This window comes from Macaca fascicularis, chromosome 3 (genome assembly GCF_037993035.2).
Source record: "Macaca fascicularis isolate 582-1 chromosome 3, T2T-MFA8v1.1".
In the NCBI taxonomy this organism is placed as follows: domain Eukaryota; kingdom Metazoa; phylum Chordata; class Mammalia; order Primates; family Cercopithecidae; genus Macaca; species Macaca fascicularis.
The window spans coordinates 196,289,182-196,310,836 of NC_088377.1; the positions used below are offsets into that span (position 1 = coordinate 196,289,182).

At 43.6% G+C, this 21,655-nt stretch overlaps 1 protein-coding gene across 12 annotated transcripts in view; it reads right to left on the reverse strand.

The window, feature by feature from the left end:
- PAXIP1 (PAX interacting protein 1) overlaps positions 1–17,190 on the reverse strand; it is a 59,618-nt gene extending 42,428 nt beyond the window's left edge. For 3 of the 12 annotated variants that reach the window (XM_065542831.2, XM_074036449.1, XM_074036444.1), the window contains exons 1-4: positions 16,938–17,190; positions 12,453–12,587; positions 6,829–6,872; positions 4,131–4,194 (exon numbers count right to left, since the gene is read on the reverse strand). In XM_065542831.2, coding sequence (XP_065398903.1) covers positions 4,131–4,194; positions 6,829–6,872; positions 12,453–12,587; positions 16,938–16,940 — 246 coding nt within the window. In that variant the 5' untranslated portion in view covers positions 16,941–17,190. Of the gene's footprint in view, positions 1–907; positions 1,040–4,130; positions 4,195–6,828; positions 6,873–12,452; positions 12,588–16,631; positions 16,907–16,937 lie in introns of those variants that run through there. The other 9 variants (XM_065542836.2, XM_065542830.2, XM_074036447.1 and 6 more) reach the window with 6 other exon arrangements.
- Between the last annotated feature and the right edge of the window lie 4,465 nt (positions 17,191–21,655).

A 21,655-nucleotide genomic window follows, 5' to 3' on the forward strand; every position in this document is an offset into this window, starting at 1 on the left:
CCCAGCCACTCCCCTTGGTAAGTTTAGCACCAAGGTAAAATTCGACTTTTCATCTGACAGTGGGTGAGCAGGGCCTCTGCCCAGTTTGTCACCAGCAGAGCCCCTTCCCAGACCACACAATCGAATGACACTATTCCACTGCAAAGAATCAAGATATTCATGTTCTCTGAGCAGTTTGCTCACCCAGTTGTTTCTTTATGGATATCCATCCTCCTGTTCCCACAGGGACTACATTGGTGACTTCTCACTTGAGAACCCAAGATGTACTTAGACCCCTCAGCCTGTGTGATGCTCACTGAGCCAGCTGATACTCCTGTATCACTTTCTATCATCCTTTTCCTCCGCTTCCTGGGTCACAGAATAGGACCTATGTACACACACACCTATGTACAATTATCTTCTATCAATTTATGCTCTAAATCTTTACCTGGGTTGTTGTTACTTCCCAGCAATGAAAATAAAAATGATTAAATCTGACTTTATCTTGGCTTCTAAAAATAATATCCTACTCCTCCAGTATCATCTGTTTTCAAGCTCCTTCTTTTTTTTTTCTCCCCAAATCTCTCTACCAATGCGTGCTATCCAAGGCTCTACTCCCGGTTATCTGTTCCTCTCTCTATCATGCTCTGTGGGAATTTCCTTCATGCCACAGGATCTCCAAGTTCCTACACTTCCAAATCTTATCAACAGCCCAAAGTGTGTTTCAAACCAGTGTTGCCATCTCCCTTCGCCAATCAGGATCCTCCCTATTTCCCAGCTCCATCAGCGATGCTGCCACTCTGCTGGTGCTCCCCAACTGAAACAATGACATAATCTTTGGCATCCACCATGGGATCTGGCGCAGGGAGGTATACAGTGAGGGTTGGCTTCTCACTCTTTGCACCACAGCATCCCACGTCCCCAATACCTGCTGAGTCCCATCTGTTGCTAAGTCCCATGTTGTATCTGCTACCCTGAATCCAATCTCCATTTGTCAAAACTCCAGCCTCTGTCCTGCCCTGCAAGTCATGCTCAGAGCTCCTGGACCAGTTTTACCTGCAATGATCACAAGTGATTCTAATTTTGTTTGCTTTTTGTCTCCCAAATTTTCTGAGGTAAGTTATTTGTAACCCAAAATCAAATAACGAGGAAAAAAGGGTGATGAAGCATCCTGCTACCTACTTTAGCCAGTTCAAACTCCTATACCTTGTTTTCCCATCGTCTCTATCCATCTACCTGCCTGACCATTTTTTCTTCTACGTGCAAATGCACACGCTTGGCTGACACCAGTCTCCTCTTACCTAGCGTCTGTGTACTCCTGACTTCTCCTTCCACCTTGCTCTACGCAGAATGCCCTCCTCCCTTCCCATTTCCTCCAATTCTGTCCATTCCTTCAGGGCCACTCACACCTTACATCCTCTCTATCAAGGCCTCCCTCGTCTCGCAATCCAGACTGATGCCATCCTTCCTAAGCTCATACAGTCATACCTGTGCCCCCCGAGTGGTCATATATGTATCCTGTATGTATGTCTATACTATACCTAATTTATTACATGTATTATATAACAATCTATTACAAATATAAACTCTGATAAACATAACTATTAGTTCTTTGGAAGACTAATAATATTCTCTGGTGCTAAACTCATAGTTAATATTTAACAATATCTAATTACCTCATTTGAAACCCTATAATCATCTTATACTCACATACTTTTGATTTCCTTATTTATTTCACCAAATCAAGTCTTCAAAATCCCATGTCACTGTGACCTTCATCTCTGAAAAATGCCCACAGGACTCTCTGTCCCTGTCCCAAACTCAGCGTGGCCCTTCGTCCTCTCTCCCTTTCTCATTCAATTGGAATCATTTCTGGATAGTCGGCTCTGAGTCTCTGAAACCCAGAAATCCAACCGATGCAAATAAAATTAAATGAAAAATTCACATTTTAGCCAAAGTACATTGTGTTTATACATAAGTAGTAATGTTTTCATTTTTAAAACTTTTCTGATACGTTGATTGTAAATTTGGAACATACAGAGAAGTAGAGGAAAACAATAAAAATTACATGTAACCATAGCACCCAGCATTTAAAAGGTTTTCTCATTTTAGCCAACTTTAAATATCATTCATGTAAACATACACTTATAACAGATATGAAAAAACATTGCAAAATATAAATACCAACAAAATTCCTGTTAAAGAGAAAAAAAATAAGCCAACTTTGCTACTTGAAGGATCTCCATCAAATTAATGCCACAAAAACAAAAACAGGATTTTAGAGAACTTCCAGAATATAAGAGACACAAACAAAAACACAGTAACCACAGATAAATTTACTTATTACTTGGACAGAGGAAGGATCAAGTTCAGACAGGTGATATTCTTTGTATTAACTGTTGAGTCTGGCCAACAACCTAACAATGCTAAACCAAATACTACCCAGCTCCATAATCCTCTATCACAAAGGCAAAAGGAAAAACAAGATTATAACCAAATTTCTTTCCATCTCACCTAATAACTTGAATGTGCCCCTTTCTCAAAGGCGTGCATAGAGAAAGATGACTAAACACTTTCTCAAAAGTATCACGTATGAGCACCAAAATGACAGCCTGGGATGAGGACTGTCAGGTCAAATGAGATGGGACATCCTACAGAGCACTTTTACCTTCCTAAGGACCACTAATTTTAAACAAATTACTCCACGTAATTTGTAAAACGACTTTAAACAATAACAATTTGATGTTTTTCAAATAGTTTTTATTACGATTTGAGATTTTTCTTAGCTGGGAGTTAGAAAAACAAAATACAATAAAAAAAATTAAATATTCAGATACCCAGAACTAACCACTGTTAACATTTTGGTTCCTCATTTCGGATAGCTCTCATATATTTGGTTGGTGTAATACTGTACATACCTAGGCTATGGCCTGCTTTTGTCATTTAAAACGTTTCCCATGTCTTTATATGTTTTCATAAAACAGAATTCAAAAATGGCTAAGCAGCTAGACTACTGTGTAAGCATATACAATAGGTTTCTTAAACATTCCCAAATAGTGGATGATCTGATTGTTTCCAATTTTACCATCTTATAAATAATGTTTATCAATAAATGTGAGCACCTTCTGTCCTTCCTTCTATCGACTTGGGATAAGTTTCTTTTTCTTTTTCTTTTTTTTTTTGAGATGGAGTTTTGCTCTTGTTACCCAGGCTGGAGTGCAATGGCGCAATCTTGGCTCACCACAATCTCCGCCTCCCAGGTTCAAGTAATTCTCCTGCCTCAGTCTCCCAAGTAGCTGGGATTAGAGGTGTGCGCCACCACACCCAGCTAATTTTGTATTTTTAGTACAGACGGCATTTCACCACGTTGGCCAGGCTGGTTTCAAACCCCAGACCTCAGGTGATTCACCCGCCTCCACCTCCCAAAGTGCTGGGATTATAGGCGTGAGCAACCACGCCCGGCCAACTTGGGATAAGTTTCTGAACACAAAAGAAATGCAGGTGAAAACAAAATGAGTATTTTAAGGCTCAACACTGCTCCCCTTTCCTAGGAAGCTGCTGTGCTGACTCCCATTCCTGGCAGCAGGAAGCAGGAGTCTGTCCTCAGCATCTCCACCAACACTGAACACACTGTTACAAATTCGATGAGCAAAAACGCTTATCTCATTGCTATTAAAATGTTTATGTCTTTGATTATAAAGTATAAAGTGCATCAAATGTTTTGTTACACTTATTATTAGTAATTCCTCTTTATAGATTCTAAATTCATTTCTCTGCCTTATCTGCTAAGGTCTTTTTTATTCTTATTGATCTGTATGATCCCTTTATTTATTAAGAAAATTCTTTGCCTGTATTTCTAACTGAATTTTCCTTGTCATCTTTTAATTTCATTTTTAATATTTTTTCATATTCAAGTTTTAAATCTTTGTTTTTCTTAATTATAAAGACCATTTTCACTCATTAAAAACTTTGTATCTTAAAAGCAAGCACAAATATTTAAATAATTTTAAGTGTCATGAGTTCATATTAAATATACAGTCAGTTTAGGAAACAGCTTCTCTAAAACTGGTTAACAGGTCATAAATCCAATCATACAAAAACTCAGAAGTGTCACATATAAATAACTCAAGACTAACTGTAACCATGCTTACCTGAGAAAGGCAGGCAGTGATTCCAAAAAAAATCTGACATGATTCTGGAGAAAAACCATTTACTCTGTTTTATAGTTATTAAGATTACAATGAAATAAGATTAGTGCAACCTGTACTTCACTAACAGACATTACCCACCCACTCCGTCCCCACTCAGTCCATTTAAGAAAGAGACAGACTTAAGATAGACAAAGAAGAGCACAGGGCAGAGTGGAATAGAGAGCAGTGGGTGGCACAGAAAGAACTGAGTGCTTTTCCGTAAAGTACATTTTGAAATCCAATCTCTCCACTTATATCATAAATCAAATGGGCAAAATACACTCACAGGGGGAAGCCCTTTGATCTCTGATAGCTAGCTAACTATATACACACATATAAACACACACATGCATATACACACACACACACACACACACACGAATGGCATAGCAGTTATTTTAAAAGCAAAATTAAAATGTCTTGCTTCTTTTAGAACGAAACGTTGTGACTGCTTCTGTTGCACGGTAGGAAGAATCCTTCATAAGGGCTTGACTGAGCTCTAGTTTTATTATCTCCGCTAACTTTGTGAACTTAGGCAAGACAACTGTGAGCTTCAATTTCCCCTTTTTTGAAACAAAAGTTGGAATATATGATTCCAAAAATCCTTCCTATTTCTAAAGCTGATCTTGAAAATTTATTCAAAATGATTAATAAGCACTTACTACACATCACACACTGCAAATTTAACAAGACACAAAGCAGTCATGATCTCTACATGCCTGTAATTCACAGGCTATTCAGAGCAAGCAATGACTTTTTTTGAATAATCTGGAGTGTGCAGAATTCAAAATGGGTTAAAGTATTGCTTCTCTTTCCCTAAAGGAGAAAAATATACTGATTGAGATAGGTGAATCAAGAAAAATATCAGTTTAAAAATTCTATTCCAAATTTGAAGTCTCCTATACAGTTATACAGATGAATCTTATAAACATTTGAGACTTCACTGGCTGTAAAAAAAACTCTGTAGATTGCAATGATATCTTCAGCCCCATTACCCAAGATCTGTTTCCATCTTCCAACCTAACTAAGCTCATGGATTTTCTACTTCCAAAGACTTGGGGAAATATTAACAAAGGCAAATCTCAGAGCACACTGTCTACCAGTGAGTCTCCCGGGCTCCCTTGTTTGTTTTTGAGATGGAGTCTTGCTTTTGTCGCCCAGGCTGCAGCACAGTGGTACAATCTTTTGTTCTTATGGATGGGCAAGTAAGAGCTCAAAGAAGATCCCAGTGGCCGGGTGCAATGGCTTACGCCTGTAATCCCAGCACTTTGGGCAGCCAAGGTGGGCAGACCACAAGGTCTAGAGATTGAGATCATCCTGGCCAACATGGTGAAACCCCATCTCTACTAAAAATACAAAAACTAGCTGGGCATGGTGGCATATGCCTGTAGTCCCTGTATGCCTGTAGTTACTCAGGAGGCTGAGGCAGGAGAATTGCTTGAACCCAGGAGGCAGAGGTTACAGTGAGCCGAGGCCGTGCCACAGGACTCCAGCCTGGGTGACAGAGTAAGATTGTCTCAAAAAAAAAAAAAAAAAAAAAAAAGGAAAAAAAATAACTCAGCTTCTTAAGGAGTCTTGTATAGAGAATAAATGACATAGAACAGCAAAACCAGCCTCTTAGCTCTATTCCCAGTCTTTTTCACTTCTTATAAAAGTAATAAATAACAACAAAATAAAAACAGGAACTAATTTCCTCCAACTCTTTAGGCTACGTACAAGAAAATATTAGAACTTCTGAGTTGGAGTGGCTAAAGTTCTACACATCCTCCAAGACGAACTGCTTGTAGAGGAATGTTTTCTCTATTTCTCTATAAATATTTCATGATAAGTTTCCTTCCATCTGCATTGACTCAATGGGTAATAAGTACATTCAAGGGAACTGCCTGGCATAGCTGCAAGATAAAATAGAGCACATGACATAATCTCTTGCCAGGTCTAAAATTTTAGCAACTGTATGGTGTCAGGTACTTGCAAAAGAAATGATTTCCACAAGCAAGTTACACTTGAAATAATAGTCCCATGAAGCATCATCCTTTTAGGATGAAAAGGGAGCCACCAGGCCTAGGAGAATAAACAGGAGGCCTATAGAATGCATCATTTCTGGCTCCTGACACAGTGCCAGGGCAGGGGCACTTCCATTAATGCTCCATGAACGAACAATGCAAGCAAAGAAGCTCCCTGAGGACAGAAATGGTCTTCTTCACCACTCTATTATTCAATACTCAACCCACAGCACATGTGCACTGAATCAATAATCCTTCTACCCAATGCAATTACAAGGATTAACAATGCATGTTATAAATTTTCTTCTCATTTCTCTCCCCCAATTTACTCTTCAAACAATTCAAATAAGACTTAGAATTTTAGAAATATTCCTCATCTAGCTAGCACCCCAAAAGCTGAAGAGAACCGGAGCTCCTGCCTCCAGCTCCTGGCCTAGAGCTACTTGTCACAGCTAAGCCCCCTTTTAACATGAGTAATGACAAGGATCAGGTACACAAAATTTGAAACAGGATGGAAAATAGTAGGAATATAAGATGTAGACAAAACAATCTGTCCTAACGAATGAATCCACTTTTCACTCCGTTAACTATCATTTCTTTCAGTCTTAAACCCAGAGTTACCCTTTCCCTCCTCCCCCACTAAAAAAAAAGGATACGGCAGAAGAGCTCCACACTGAACGGACAGAATCACCCAAGAAGGCTGAAAAAGAAAAGATTAAATCAAAAAGTATTCTCAATTTACAAGTGGCATGATACTATTTTACTAGTGTTGTTCTTAGAAATTAAAAGTCTGTTATAACCTATTTTAAAACATCCAGATTACAAGTATGAATATTCAAATAGAAATATTATAGTCAAAGATTAGTTACTAATACCCAAGATGAAAAATCCAATTATAGAATGAAGCACTACCATATTTTTTAAAAAATTATGTATAAACATTTAAGTTCCAGGTTTACACACTTATTACTGCTGACCCCACGATTAGGACAGGGGAACTGCCACCCATCCTGCCTCACCACCACTGCCGCCTCATCCAGGGCACAGTCAGCCCCTCATATGCTCCCTTCTTGAATCCCAAATTCAATCAAGTCTAAATTCATGAGGTGTTTGTTTGTTTTAGTGAAGTCAAGTAGATACAATGTTTGTAAGCCATAAAAATGATTTCTAACTGCCCGAAAATCTTTTTTATAAATTCTAAAAACTGAGATTAATTATAAAACAGATTAATTACTACCTTTCTGGGTAATTTATATTTTTGAAAAATTATCCTGTTTCTATGTTTAATTTTTATAATTACACAAATCATTATCCTGATAGCTCTACTTCACAAAATTACTATCTAAAAATGTAGTAATGCCCCCATTACTACATTCTGGAAGGCAGCTGACTTCCAGAAACTTCAGCCAACTGAAACACACATATATACTCATTACCTACCCATCAATTCATTCATCAAATATTTATTGAGAATCTATTTTATGCAGAGATGGTGCAAGGTGCTGGGGATGTAACAATGAAAAAGAGAAAGGAAGTCTTTGCTCTCTTGCAACTCATATTCCAAGCTAATGATCTTCAAGTCATTTTTGTCACGTACGCCTTAAATAAATTTCCGACAATGAAACGCCTCCCTTATCATGTTTTAGATGACATCTACAATTTTTCAGCATAACTCTAAATAAGCGTATTTTCTGTGAGAAGAGGAATATTAAACATTTTATAAAATAAAATAAAGATTGGCCGCTGTGCCTGGGATAATTATTTCATGATGATTTGACATTTACCAAAGGTTTTAAGTAAGTTATTGGATTAGTTATCTGAAATCTGAAAGAAGGCACTTAATTTTTCTATCTATGTGCCTTATCCAACATATCTTCACATTTTTTGATAGTCCTAGAAAAATTCCAGTTAAATTTTAAAAAATGGGCCAGCATCAGGAATCTATATTGGCCTTGACACTTCTGAATTCAGAACACCTTCATGTGGACCAAGCTCTCCTCTCAACAGCGACACCCAGAAACCCCTCTCTGCTCATGATGCCGTGACTGAGCACTGAGGGAAGAGTCCCTAAAACCAGTCTTTCTAGTTGTCCTTCCGTCTGCTGTCCACGAGAATTTTCAGAGCCTGAGGCAATGCACTATAAGATTAGGATGGGTGAAGGTTTGATTCTTCCATGTAAAGTGGGAGGGGCCACTGTGACCACAGGTGTGTTCTCAGGCAGCTTTAGGAAGGGCCAGTCTGGAAATGTTATCTATTACCTTACAACCATCCACGCGGCACACATGCTGAAAATCTCCCTCCAGGGAGCTTGGGTAGGATGCCCCAGTTTAAAGACTGCTGGCTATCATAGAGTCCCATCCAGGCAGAGTAGAATCACTGAGGCCCTACTTTAGTTAAGTTTAGATAAAATAATGCAAAATTGGGATGTAGGCCACAGTATAAAGCAGAAATGGAAAACTATAAAAGCAAAGTAATAAGCAACTATTTATCCTAAAGGCAAAGAACAATATACAAAACTAAGCCAGTTGGGCGCAGGGGCTCACGCCTGTAATCTCCCAGCACTTTGGGAGGCCAAGGCGGGCAGATCACTTGAGGTGAGAGGTTTGAGACCAGCCTGGCCAACATGGTGAAACTCCGTCTCTGCTACAAATACAAAAATTAGCCAGGCATGGTGGCTTGCGCCTCTAATCCCAGCTACTTGAGAGGCTGAGAGAGGAGAATCGCTTGAACCCCAAGGCAGAGGTTGCAGTGAGTTGAGATCACACCATTGCACTCCAACCTGGGAGATTCTGTCTCAAAAAAAAAAAATTAAATAAAATAAGCCCACTACAAGTCAGCAAAATTAACATTTCCAATGCTACCCAAAGGCCACTGAGAAAAATATCTCAATTAAAAAAACTAATTTAAAAAGTTTTGGTGCTCAAAGAAACAAGTTTTAAACATTTATAAGATTCAAATATGTAAATGATAGATAAACTGCCACTGTGTATAAAGATGCCTTATTTTTAAAATGCATTGTCAAACTTCCTATCAAGGTAAAGGCCAACGGATATGCCTCTAGGGAACCAGGTCTCAGCCTTCAGTCATATGAATTCGGACTCAACTATTAGCAGCAGGATCCAAAATAAGACAGGCCCATAAGGTTCAAACTAAGAATATCAGGATCTACTTGAAATATCTTAGAGTGAAGGCAAACTGTTGGATCAGCTCTGAAATACTCTATCACCTTGTAATGTAATGCAATAGTCCCTGGACAATACAGGTGCTGCCACAAATTACAAGCAGGCTGGAATGCTACTGGGTACAGATGAAATACATCTGTCACTCATTTTAAAATACTATAGCCAGAGGGGGAAAAAGCTGGGTTTGAATACAGTAAACTACCTTGGCAAAATGATGATAATCCTAGAAGCTAACTGTTAATTGTACAAGTAATGGGTATTTCTACTTAGCCTTATATACTGACTTTCCCAGGAATAAGAATACTGTGTAAAATGAAGGAAGACTGCTTTGTTTAGCTCAGAACTTTACAGGAATTGATCACCATTCCGAAATGTCACCTCACAGTGGTAACCCCACTCGTGGGGTATGAGATCATTCTGCAATTGCAGCAGCTACAGGCAGTGACTCTACATATAGCAAAAGCCATGCCCAAGTGTTTACACATTGAAATATATATTTATTATTTACTTTCCTTTTATTTCACCTTCACATTTCAGTTTAGGCAACAAATTTCAGTTTATATATACATATTTTAAAGGTTTATATATACATGTATTTAAATGAATCGAATACATATCGATTCATTTCTGGATAATGAGGGGCGTGCTACAAAGTATTAATTACAAAGAGGGGGTTTGGGGTCAGGCAGGTTTAAGAACTACCTCTGGTAGTTGGCCTGGCAACAATCACCTAGGCCCCAAGGATGTGTTAGGAAGATTACCCTTTCACATAAAATCTGCATAAGATATGCAAAGTCACTTTAATGAGACAATAGCTCCAGGCTATTTTCTGAGAGAAAGAAAGTTTGTAGGAAGGGGAAGGAAGGGACAGATACTGTTCCTACAGCAGTACAAGGAAGCAAGCCAGGGACAAAAACATGTTCCAAAGAAGAGGGTGCCCCAGCTCAGGACCTCATCCCTGCGGTAAGTCACACAAAGGGGCATTGGGTAAACGAACCAGGAAACCTGCTGATACTCAGTCTCCACAAAGGAGTCTGCACCCACGGCGAGCCTGAGTGGGCCACACTGAACCGGGCCCATTAGTGCGTGGACATGACCATTACCACCACAAATTCATAGTCCTTCTGACTTCTACAGCGGTCTCAAGTATGGTTTATAAACAGCTTGTCTGTTTATAAACAGATCCACTTTCAGATTTATTTCCGAATTTCGAGTTTGTGGCCGGGCGTGGTGGCTCACACCTGTAATCCCAGCACTTTGGGAGGCTGAGGCAGGCAGATCACTTAAGGTCAGGAGTTCAAGAACAGCCTGGCCAACATGGTGAAACCCCGTCTTTAATAAAAATACAAAAATTAGCCGGGCATGGTGTCGCACGCCAGTAATCCCAGCTACGCAGGAGGCTGTGTCACGAGAATCACTTTAACAGTGAGCAGTGAACAGAGATCGCACCACGGCACTCCAGACTGGGTGACAGAGTGAGATACCATCAGGGAAGGGGAAGGAGAAGGGGAAGGAAAGGAAAAAGGAAAGGCAAGGAAAAGAAAGGAAAAGAAAAGAAACTCGAGTTTATAAAACTACAAGGCAGTTTCCGACCCTGGGTACTGGGGAGGTCACCACTTCCCAGCAGCCAGGCGGCTTCTCTGGCCCCGCAATTTGACTTAATGGCAATCTTTCTATTTTTTTTCCCTTTTCCTTTTTGTTTAAGAGATGGTGTCTCACTGTGTTACCCAGACTGGAGTACGGTAGCTATTCCCAGGTGTGATCACAGTGCATGGCAGCCTTGAACTCCTGGCCTCAAACAATCCTTCCACCTCAGCCTCCTAAGTAGCTGGGGCTACCGGTGAGTCCCACCGCACCAGGCTGGCAATCTTTCTTAATTCCTAACACTGTTATTGTTAAACCACGGTAACTTTCATACAGATTTTTTTTTAAGGCAAAGCATTTAATAACATGAAAAGGGAAAAAATGGTAGTGGTATAGAACTATTTTAAAACAAATACTTAATAGAGAAGATCTGAAATAAAATTGAAGCATTGGAATTACAAAATTTAACACATTTTTAAAACATACATTTTAACAGATGTCAACTAACTTATTAGTTATAACATAATACAGTAGGTGGATAAACAAAATCTGAACAATTCTCCCACCAGCTGAATCCCCCATCTTCTGCGACAAATCACCCATAGGTCAAGCTAGACACACCCCAGACGGCTGCTGGGGAGACAATGTGCCTAAAGGTCATTGTGACTCTTGTCAGAAAAGAGTTCAACAACATAGTTAATGGGGGACTCCCTTCCGCTAACTGAAAATGAGGACAACTTGCCACAGTGGGGATGGAAAGTAACCCTGTCCTAAGAGTTACCTCCTGACAGGCCTTAGCCTGCTTTTGGAATGAAATACACTCATGATAATTCAAACACCCATCTGATTCAAGGCATCAGATCTGTTTCCCATGACAGGTTTCCTTGGCTCAGAAAACTTCCAGGCAATGGTAACATGGGACGAGTTCTGTAGCAGGCATAAAGGATGACCTAGGATGACTTATGACATACAGAAACCATGCTCTACCTTGGTTTAGCTGAAAGGGCCTGAAGCTAATGGAAGTTACTCAGATGTTAAAGATGTCCACAGTTATCTGGCAACTTTCCACATAAAACAGGACTTCAGGGCCAGGCATGGTGGCAATGCCAGTAACCCCAGCACTTTGGGAGGCTGAGGCAGGTGGATCACCTGAGGTTAGGAATTCAAGACAAGCCTGGTCCAACATGGTGAAACGCTGTCTCTACTAAGAATACAAAAATTAGCCAGGTATGGTGGCAGGCACTTGTAATCCCAGCTACTTGGGAGGCTGAGGCACGAGAATCACTTGAACCCGGGAGGCGGAGGTTGCAGTGAGCCAAGATTGCACCACTGCACTCCAGCTTGGGCAACAGAGCAAGATTCCAGCTCAAAAAAGTAAATAAATAAAAAAATAAAAAATAAAAATAAAATAGGACTTTAGCAAAGATACTAAAAAGAGCTATATTGAAACTTCAAGGTACTGCCTGCAAGATACGTGAGGAAAAGATATAAAACAAATTCTATTTACTACTGACCTTTACCACAGGTAAGTCAAAGACTTCCCGAGCTTCTCCCACCTCTGGATTGTCCCCATCCTCTGAGATTATGTGTGAGGCTAGTGCATTGTAGGAAACTTCCTTCGCTTTTCCAGCCTTGAGAAGCTGAATAACCTAAAAAACAAGAAAACCCACACAAATTAAAATGGGCAATACTGTACTGCACTCTTGAATTACAGAAATAATTATTGGGCATAAAGCAATTTTTAATAAAAACACACCATATTCCCCACATAAAAATTAACAGCCTTTTACTCTGAATAATATGCCAATGAAACTTCTGGTGACAATCAGAAGCAGCAAATCTTGATTCACTGACCAACTAATGGAGGCTATTGTGAGTCAAGTACTGGACATGGTCTGTCCTCAAGACAGATGGGCTGGACAAACCAGGAGACAGCACAATCACTGCTGCGGTGGGGCCACGCACATGGCGCTCCTGAGCGTCCAACTTAAAGGCTGGGGCATGTGGAGTTTCACCATAATTAGGGAAAGATTCTGCAAAAGGAGATATGTGAGCAGAACCCTCGTGAACGTCTGGGTGTCAGGCAAAAATCTATACATCAAGAAAGAGGGAGTAGTGTTGAAGGCACTGAACAGGTGAATACAGAGCAGACCATAAATGGGCTTTCTTACACACCACACAAAAAAGTCTGTGCTTCATTCTGGGGTATATGCAGGGCCACTGAAGGATTTCACACAGGAAAAGTAGCACAGATTTCCTACAAAGATGACTGTCCATGTGAAAAGAATGGATTGGGTGGGCTGGCTGGGTTTGGTTGGCTGGTGACTAAAGACAAGAGGCCCGTTAAGAAACAAGTGCAATAACCCAGGTAAAAGAGGCATCCACTAAAGGGATGTCATGAGGGGCAGAAAGGAGGAAGAAGTGAGAGAATCGGCAAGCCTTGGTGTCCGGAAGGGGTATAAGCACGAGAGCAATGTCCATACTGAAATGGTGGTAAGTACCACTCACTGAGGAACACATTAGAAGGCCAGTAGGTGGGGGACGCAAGGACATGTTTTAGTTTGGGCATGCCATTTTTGAGGGGCCATGTGTAATATCTGGCAAGACGCATCCAGTTGCAGCTAGGAAAAGATGTGGATCTCCCTGACATAAAGTCATCAGCATATTACACAGACAGGAGCCACAGCCATGAGCATGAAGGTGGTCGCGGTGCAGAGTGGCAGGGGACCTAGAGAACAGACACAGCAACTGATACTTCAGGGACAGGTAGGAAAGTGCAGTATCACAGGAGACGAGCATCAGCACAAGCCAAGGAAGTGAGGATTAAGGAACAGCCGACGGTCAAGCGCTTCAGAAGAGGTGGGAGTGTCTAAGCTGACAGTGCACACCAACTGTCAAAGTGACATGGTGCCCACAAAGCTCAAGTGCCACAAGGGCAACACCCTCTTCCAGGTCCCCTCTCTGCAGCAGAGAGCTTTCTCTTTTCACTTATTAAACTTTTGCTCCAACCTCGAAAAAAAAAAATAAAGTGACCCACAAGCTAGAAAACCTTTTCAGAATACTTTACTGACCACTAATAGATATGAACTAGAGAAGAGGCTCAATATTTAGTAAGTGAAAAAACAACGGTCGCTGGCCATGGGCCACTTTAACCTTTCTTCCTTCCCTTGACCTCTAAGCATTTTCAGCTTCACTCATTCATTCGACTGGTCTTCAGAAAAGGCACCCCTCCTTTTCCTATCCTCCAGTCTGTTTCTGATCCTACTGCCTTCTTCATGAGTCTCCCTGTCCATAGCTATGTTCCCACCACCCGTAAACAGTGAAATTGCCCACATCCTTCCACGCACTTGTGATGCAACACAGATCCCTCCCCAGCCCTCTGTTCCCCAGGCACCTTCTCTATTTCCTTCTCAGGACAAATTTCCTGAAGAGTCTAACCTTTCTGTTCTCAGTTTCCATTCACTCTTCAACTCCCTGCAATCCAGCCCCTTCCACCAACACTCTACCAAAAACACTTTACTTGATTTTCACGAACTTTGAGGATGCCAAAACCAATAGCTTCTCCTCAATCTCCACACTAATGAATATCTTAATAGATTTATCTCAAGTCACTCTGTTCCAGATATAGTGATCATCCTGATGTATCCCAAACACACGAATGCCTCATTCCTCAGCACATAGCTCCACATGAAAATATTCCTTCGTGTTCTTAACTTCTGCTTATCTCAAAACCCAACTGAAATGACATTTCAGTGGCGTCTACTCTGCACCCCAGTGGGGAAATCTGCTACACCTTGTACTGTGATGTGTGCTCCCTTCCCCACCAATGAAGGGCGCTCAAGGGCAGGTACCATGTCCTCTTCACCTCTGTGTTATACCTGGCACCTAATCCATGCCTGCCTCATACTAGATGGTCAACATGTGAACTTATAATTCACAATCACAAGAGTCAGAGAATCAGATGTCCAGGCTCAAAACTTCAGAAAATATACTGTTTCAGATGAAAGCGGTTTGCCAAGGACATTTTTAAGCACTTAGATTTCATTCATAGTCGAGTAAATATGGTTCCAGTTCAACTTGTTCCAGGTTTTCAGTAAGTTTGGTTCAACTCCCCTGTAAGAGCCAAAGTCCTAAAATGAAACATGAAGGCAAGGAGGGAGGCGGAAGAGAAAAATGGTGGATAGAAAAAAAAAAGGAGGGGGTCGCGGAATCACCATCAATACTCGAAAAAGCTCATACTGTTACAGGCACTCATTTTGATCACTCCGTGTTCAGCAAGCATTTTACTCTTTAAATTCAAAGATACAAGTCTTTTTTTTTTTTTCTTTTTTGGGACGGAAAAGTTGTTGTTGCCCAGGCTGGAGTGCAATGGCGCAATCTCAGCTCACTGCAACCTCCACCTCCCGGGTTCCAGCAATTCTCCTGCCTCAGCCTCCTGAGTAGCTGAGACTACGGACGCCCGCCACCACGCCCGGCTAATTTTTGTATTTTTAGTAGAGACGAGGTTTCACCATGTTGGCCAGGCTGGCCTCGAACTCCTGGCCTCAGGTGATCCACCCGCCTCGGCCTCCCAAAGTGCTGGGATTACAGGCGTAAGCCACCACCCCGGCCTTGAAGTCTCTTTACCCTAAAGTTACAGAGCAAAAAGGATCCAAAAAAGTTGTTACTAAGATACAAGGACGAACCTCAAGAAGGCCAAGATCAATCAGCCTTCTACAATTCCTTCTACACCATCCAAGTTTATCTGCTAAATATGAGTTCCCGCCCTTCCAGGCCTAATCTGATCACTGGGCATCCCCATCCTCCAAGGTGGGAGCCACTGATGTCACATCCAAGGCAACATAATCGTACAATTAAACTTTTGGGAAGGAAATATTTTGAAGATTAACCTGAAGAGGATATTCAACTAAGATGCATTCCCACCACGGACTGATAACTGTGTGACATCAAACAGATGTATTATTATAGGAATAATAAGGAAAACCCACAATGTCCTTTGGCGTGAGCCCAAACTACACAAAATTAAATGTGTAATGGGATGGTGTTACCAGGGTACCGTAAAATTAATCGTCCAACTGGGAAAATCAAGGAAGACGAATGCCAGCCCCCACGTGCAGGAACACAGGTTGGAAAGGAGCGCTCCTCAGCCCCGCACAGGACGGCAGCTGCCCGGGTGGCGGAGGCGGCCACGCCGGGGCACGGCCACGGTCCCCGCCGGCCGAGAGAGCCTGGGGCCCCCGCGCGAGCTGCCCCGGCTGGGGATCCCGGCGACCCTCGTCCGCCCTCAGAGCTGCTCTCCCGGGAGCCGAGACGCCTGGCGCGGGGAAGGGGGAGACGCGACCCGGCGCCAGTCCCGCTCAGCAAAGGAGCAGAGAGCGAGGGGGCCCGTTGGGTGGGGGGCGGCGACCCCAGGGCCGCAGGCCGGGGGCTCAGGGCACGCACTAGGGACCGAGGCACAGAGCTCCCGCCGCCCCGGCCGCCCTCCCTCCCGCACTCCCCCGTGCCCCGGCCTCCCGCGCCCACCCCGCGGTCGCCCCTGCCCTCCGCGCAGTCAGGCCGGCGGCCTCGGCGGACCCGACGCTCTGCGCCCGGCGCGCGCCCGCGACAGGAGCGGGGACGGGGACGGGAACGGGGACGGACGGGGACGGGGACGCGGACGCGGGAGGAGGCCGCGGCAGGAGCGGGCGCGGTACCTGCGGGTCGATGTCGCCCACCGCGTAATACTTGACCTCCCTGAACATCTCCTCAGGAACTTTGAGCGCCTGGTCCGACATGATCGCGGCGGCCCGGGAGGCTCCGCGGCAGCGCCCGGCCCCGCCCACCCCCCGCCCCCGGCCCCGCGGCGCCCGGCGCCCCCGCTCGCCCCGCCAACGGCACTGCCCGCGCGGCCCGGGCCGGGTCCTGCGAATCGGGGTCCGCTCCCCCGCCCTCCGCGCCCCCGCCCGCGCCCGCGCCGAGCGCCCGAAGCGCGGGAGCCGCGCGCGCCCTGCGGGACGCACCATCCCGCCCCGGCCACCGAGGGGGAGCGCCGAGGAGCCGCCCGGCCTCCAGCAACGCCCCGCGCCTCTGCCGCCATCCACGGCTCCGGGAGAGCTGGAGCCCGCTGGCCCGCTCTGGATCTTGCGGTTCCATCTCCGCCGCTCTGCAACGAGGGATCCCGGGGGACGAGGTGAAACCCGAGCCCCCCTCGGCGGGGCCGGAGTGAGCCGGTCCCGGGAAGGAGGGGAGCGGGCAGGCCCCTCCCGTCACCACACGCGGCTGCTGGGGGGCTGCGCATGCGCCCGGCGGAGGGGCGGGGCTTCGGGGCCGCTAGTGAGAGCTGGAGCCGGGCAGCGGCCTCCTCGGGCTTCTTGGTCCCGGGCAGAGTGGAGCTGGGTGTCCCGGCTGTTCTCAGTGGCCGCGGCCGGACCTGGAGTAGTGGCTGAGCCGCTCTGGCCGAGCAAGGTGCGGGTCCCCGGTCTACACCTTGCTGGACCCGGCTCCGCCGTGACGGAATTCCAGAGACCGCAGCATCACGCAAGACGCGCACTGGAGGCCGCCGTGGCGAGTCCTGGGGTCTCCGCCAGGCCTCGACGCCCGAGCTGGGGACGTGCTGGAGGGGCGCCCGGCCCCGCCGCTGCCCGAGACCCCGCTGTCCCGGCCGGGCCCGGCCTGGTGCCTGGGGTCGTGTCCGGTCCGCGCTGGAGGAGAGTCCCAGACGGCAGAGCCCGCGGTGCAGCTCCAGCCCCGGAAAGCCCCGCGCTCAACAGGTTAATACTACACAGCGGCGATTCTAATGCTCATGCTTTTATTTACAGCTCGCCTCCCTTCTGCCAAGATTCACAAAACACGGCAGAGTGGCCTCGGCATCACCTGCCCGAGACACCTGCACGACCGGAAGTTGGGAGAAGAAATAAGGCCACGATGACGAACGCAGCCTTTCACTTTCATTTCCAATCTCACAACAAACCGGAGACCAGGAACTCTTGGGTGATTATCGGAATATTACTTAGTCCTAAAACTGTGGAGCATTGGTTTCTAAAGGAATCTGAGACAGGCCCGCAGTGTCTTCTCCACATGCCTTAAGTCTCTTCTGCAAAGCAGAAAACCATTTTTTAGTAAATGTTAGTGAAATTGGTTTTAAAAAAGAGAAAAGTCCGGGCGCGGTGGCTCACGCCTGTAATCCTAGCACTTTAGGAGGCCGAGGTGGGCGGATTGCCTGAGTTCAGGGGTTCGAGGCCAGCCTGGGCGACACGGTGAAACCCCGTCTCTACTAAAATACAAAAAATTAGCCGGGCGTGGCGGCGCGCGCCTGTAATCCCAGCTGCTCGGGAGGCTGAGGCAGGAGAATGGCGTGAACCCGGGAGGGTGAGGTTGCAGTGAGCCGAGATCGCGCCACTGCCCTCCAGCCTGGGCGACAGAGCGAGACTCCGTCTTTTCAAAAATAAAGAAAAAGAAAAGGCTTTCAAAATTACTCTGTGGTACACTAATATGACAGATTGGATCACTTTCCAGGCTTTAAGTTGGCCTTTGTTCTACCTTTTTTTAGTGTATGATAAAATTTGTGTTGGTTCCTTGATCAGCATGCAGTGAACGCTGGCTCTTGTTAATCAGGTGAATACAGTTTTGTCTTTACATTTGTATGTATGTCATGAGTGGTTTTGTACGGGCAAGAGGTAAACAACACATTTAAATATACTTAATGATTTATCATTCCAATGTTTTCTGGGTTTTTTAGTCTTTTTCATTTGTCTGTTGAACAATCTGAAACATCCCTATTCTAAGGCTAAAAAATTTCTTTTACAAACTTAGGTTAAGCATTCCTAATCTGAAATCCAAAATGCTCTAAAATTAGAAATTTTTTGCGTGCTGACGTGACCCCACAAATGGAAAATTCCAGAAGTGCCCTCATGTGACACTGGGTCACAGTCAAATCACAAGCCTGGTGTGGTGGGCACCTGTAATGCCAGCTACTCGGGAGGTTGAGGCAGGAGGATTGCTTGAGTCCAGGAGTTTGAGTTCAGCCTGGACAATACAGTGAGACCGTCTGTAAACAAAACAAAACAAAACAAAAACATTTTTTAAAAAATGCCACCACAACTTTTGCTTTCATGCACAAAATTATTTAAAATATATAACCTTACCTTCAGGCTATGTGGGTAAGGTGTATGTGAAACAAATGAATTTCCCTTTTAGGCTTGGGTCCCATCCCCAAGATATCTTATTGTGTATACGCAAATATCCCAAATCAAAAATATCTGAAATACTTTTGTCCCAAGCATTTCAGATAAAGGTTACTCAACCAGTAATAAAAACACTGAGTGCTTGCCTGAAGGAAAAACCCAGAATTTATCATCCATCCTTAAAATTTTTATGACATCCTTTGTAATCAGGAAACCTTTTAATACCTAATAATATATTTGATATATTCTGGTATACACTTTTCATTATGAAAAATAATTCTATGTTGGGAACATATCAGTGTAATAAATATGTTAGATCCAAAATAAGATCATGCCTTTTTATCGACCTGTGTGAAAGAACTTATTTATCCTTTTTTTTATTTTTCTTTTATTTATTTATTCATTTATTTTTTGAGATGGAGCCTCACTCTGTCACCCAGGCTGGAGTGCAGTGGCGTGGTCTTGGCTCACTGCAACTTCTGCCTCCTGGGTTCAAGCGATTCTCCCGCCTCAGCCTCCTAAGTAGCTGGGACTATAGGCGCGTGCCACCACATCTGGCTAATTTTGGTATTTTTAGTAGAGACAGGCTTTCACTGTGCTGACTAGGCTGGTCTTGAACTCCTGACCTTGTGATCCTCCTGCCTCGGCCTCCCAAAGTGCTGGGATTATAGGCGTGAGCCATCGCGCCTGGCCCTCCTTTTGTTTTTCTTGGTTAAACACAAACTAAGCATGTGATTTTATGTGAAAAGACCTGAAGTGGACCTCAACCAGGTGTTTTATTTTGTTAATTAAGAAAGCAATTCATAACGTTCAAAAGAACAAGCGTACCCTACTTCAGGTTCTGATGGTCAATAATGCAAACTGGGATTAAGAAATCTGCTATGTAAGGCCAGCATGGTGGCTCACCCCTATAATCCCAGCACTTTGGGAGGCCAAGGCAGGCAGATCACTGGAGGTCAGGAGTTCAACACCAGTCTGGCCAACATGGTGAAAGCCTGTCTCTACTGAAAATACAAAAATTAGCTGGGCATGGTGGCATGCGCCTGTAATCCAGCTTCTTGGGAAGCTGAGGCAGGAGAATCACTTGAACCTGGGAAGCAGAGGTTACAGAGAGCCGAGATCACACCACTGCACTCCAGCTTGGGCGGCAAAGTGAGACTCTAAATAAATAAATAAATCTGCTATTTAAAACCCCATCAACTAGTCAGAATTTGTAAATACCACATGTGAACTGTGCAAGGTGGTCCACATAAGTGGATTTTATGGCAGCAGCATCAGGAAGGCCTGGAGGCAGTGTCACACAAAGAAAACGTACCTCAGAGTCTCCAATGCTACTACTTGGCCAGTAATGAAAAATAAAAATGTTTATATTAGGTTAATTTCATGTGGATAAAGTATGTTCTGAGGCAGTCTAAAAAACTAGCATCCTGACATCATGAAGAGTAACCCATCTAGCAGAGGACGTAAAGATGGCAAGTCAATTTTTAAAAGACAAGTGGTAAACTCATAGAAATTATCTTTCCAAAATGGCCATATGCAAAGTTATAGGAACAAAATATCATGTCGACAGTGCTGTATCTTATTCACAGTTAAATAAAATTCTTATTACTGGTTTTGTGACACTTCAAGGATGAGCCATTTTAGTGTGATAACTATCAGTTTATTAACCAGAAGCTTTGCATTTGTTTAATTTGAAGCATATCACTTCCAGATATGACACAGCATTAATATTTTTAGACTTCCCCCAAGTAAATTGAAAGAATGTTGATTTTGTTGGTGATTGGCCTTTGGAGAATTAAACAGCCTGCTTACTGCCAATCCTAGTTCAGTAAATATGGTAATATGTTTCTCATTTTCTGTTTTGCACAATTAGATAACCTAAGCCTAGGAAAAATAAAAAATTAGAAAAAAAACAAAAGAGTTGGGGATATTTAACTCAAATTGCACTTACTGGTGGACACTCGAGGCAGTTATTTAGATTATTTCCAACTGGCTTTTTAAAAATGTATTTCTGTATTGTATACAGCAGCCTCAGTCTTCATCTCTCCAGTTCAGCTAGCCATACATCCCTTAAAATTAGATCTTTTTAATGTTTAGTCAACCTTTAGTTTGGATTTATAGACAACATTTAACATGCTCATGACAGGGTCAGAATACTCAAGTTTCTAGCACAAACAGGCCATAGTTCAATTGCAGGAGAAACTGCGAACTCAAAAGAGCACTGCTTCTCTGTAGGAAAGATTCCATCGGTGGACCTACAGGGCACAGTTGCCACCAGTGTCATGTAGCTATTCAGTGTCAGAAAACTAGAAATCACAAGTTAAGAAAAAGTGTATATTACCCCAAATTCGATACCCAGAAGCAACCACTATTGAAATCCTTCTAGACATTGTCCCATATAAATATATTTCTTTCCCTAAAAAAAATTACACCCCATACTCTGCCACTTCAGAAAAATCAAGACTGCCTTTCCATGTCAATAAATATCTATATCGTTTAATGGATACATAATACTCCCTTATTTGAATGTACAATATTTTATTTAATTCTGTATT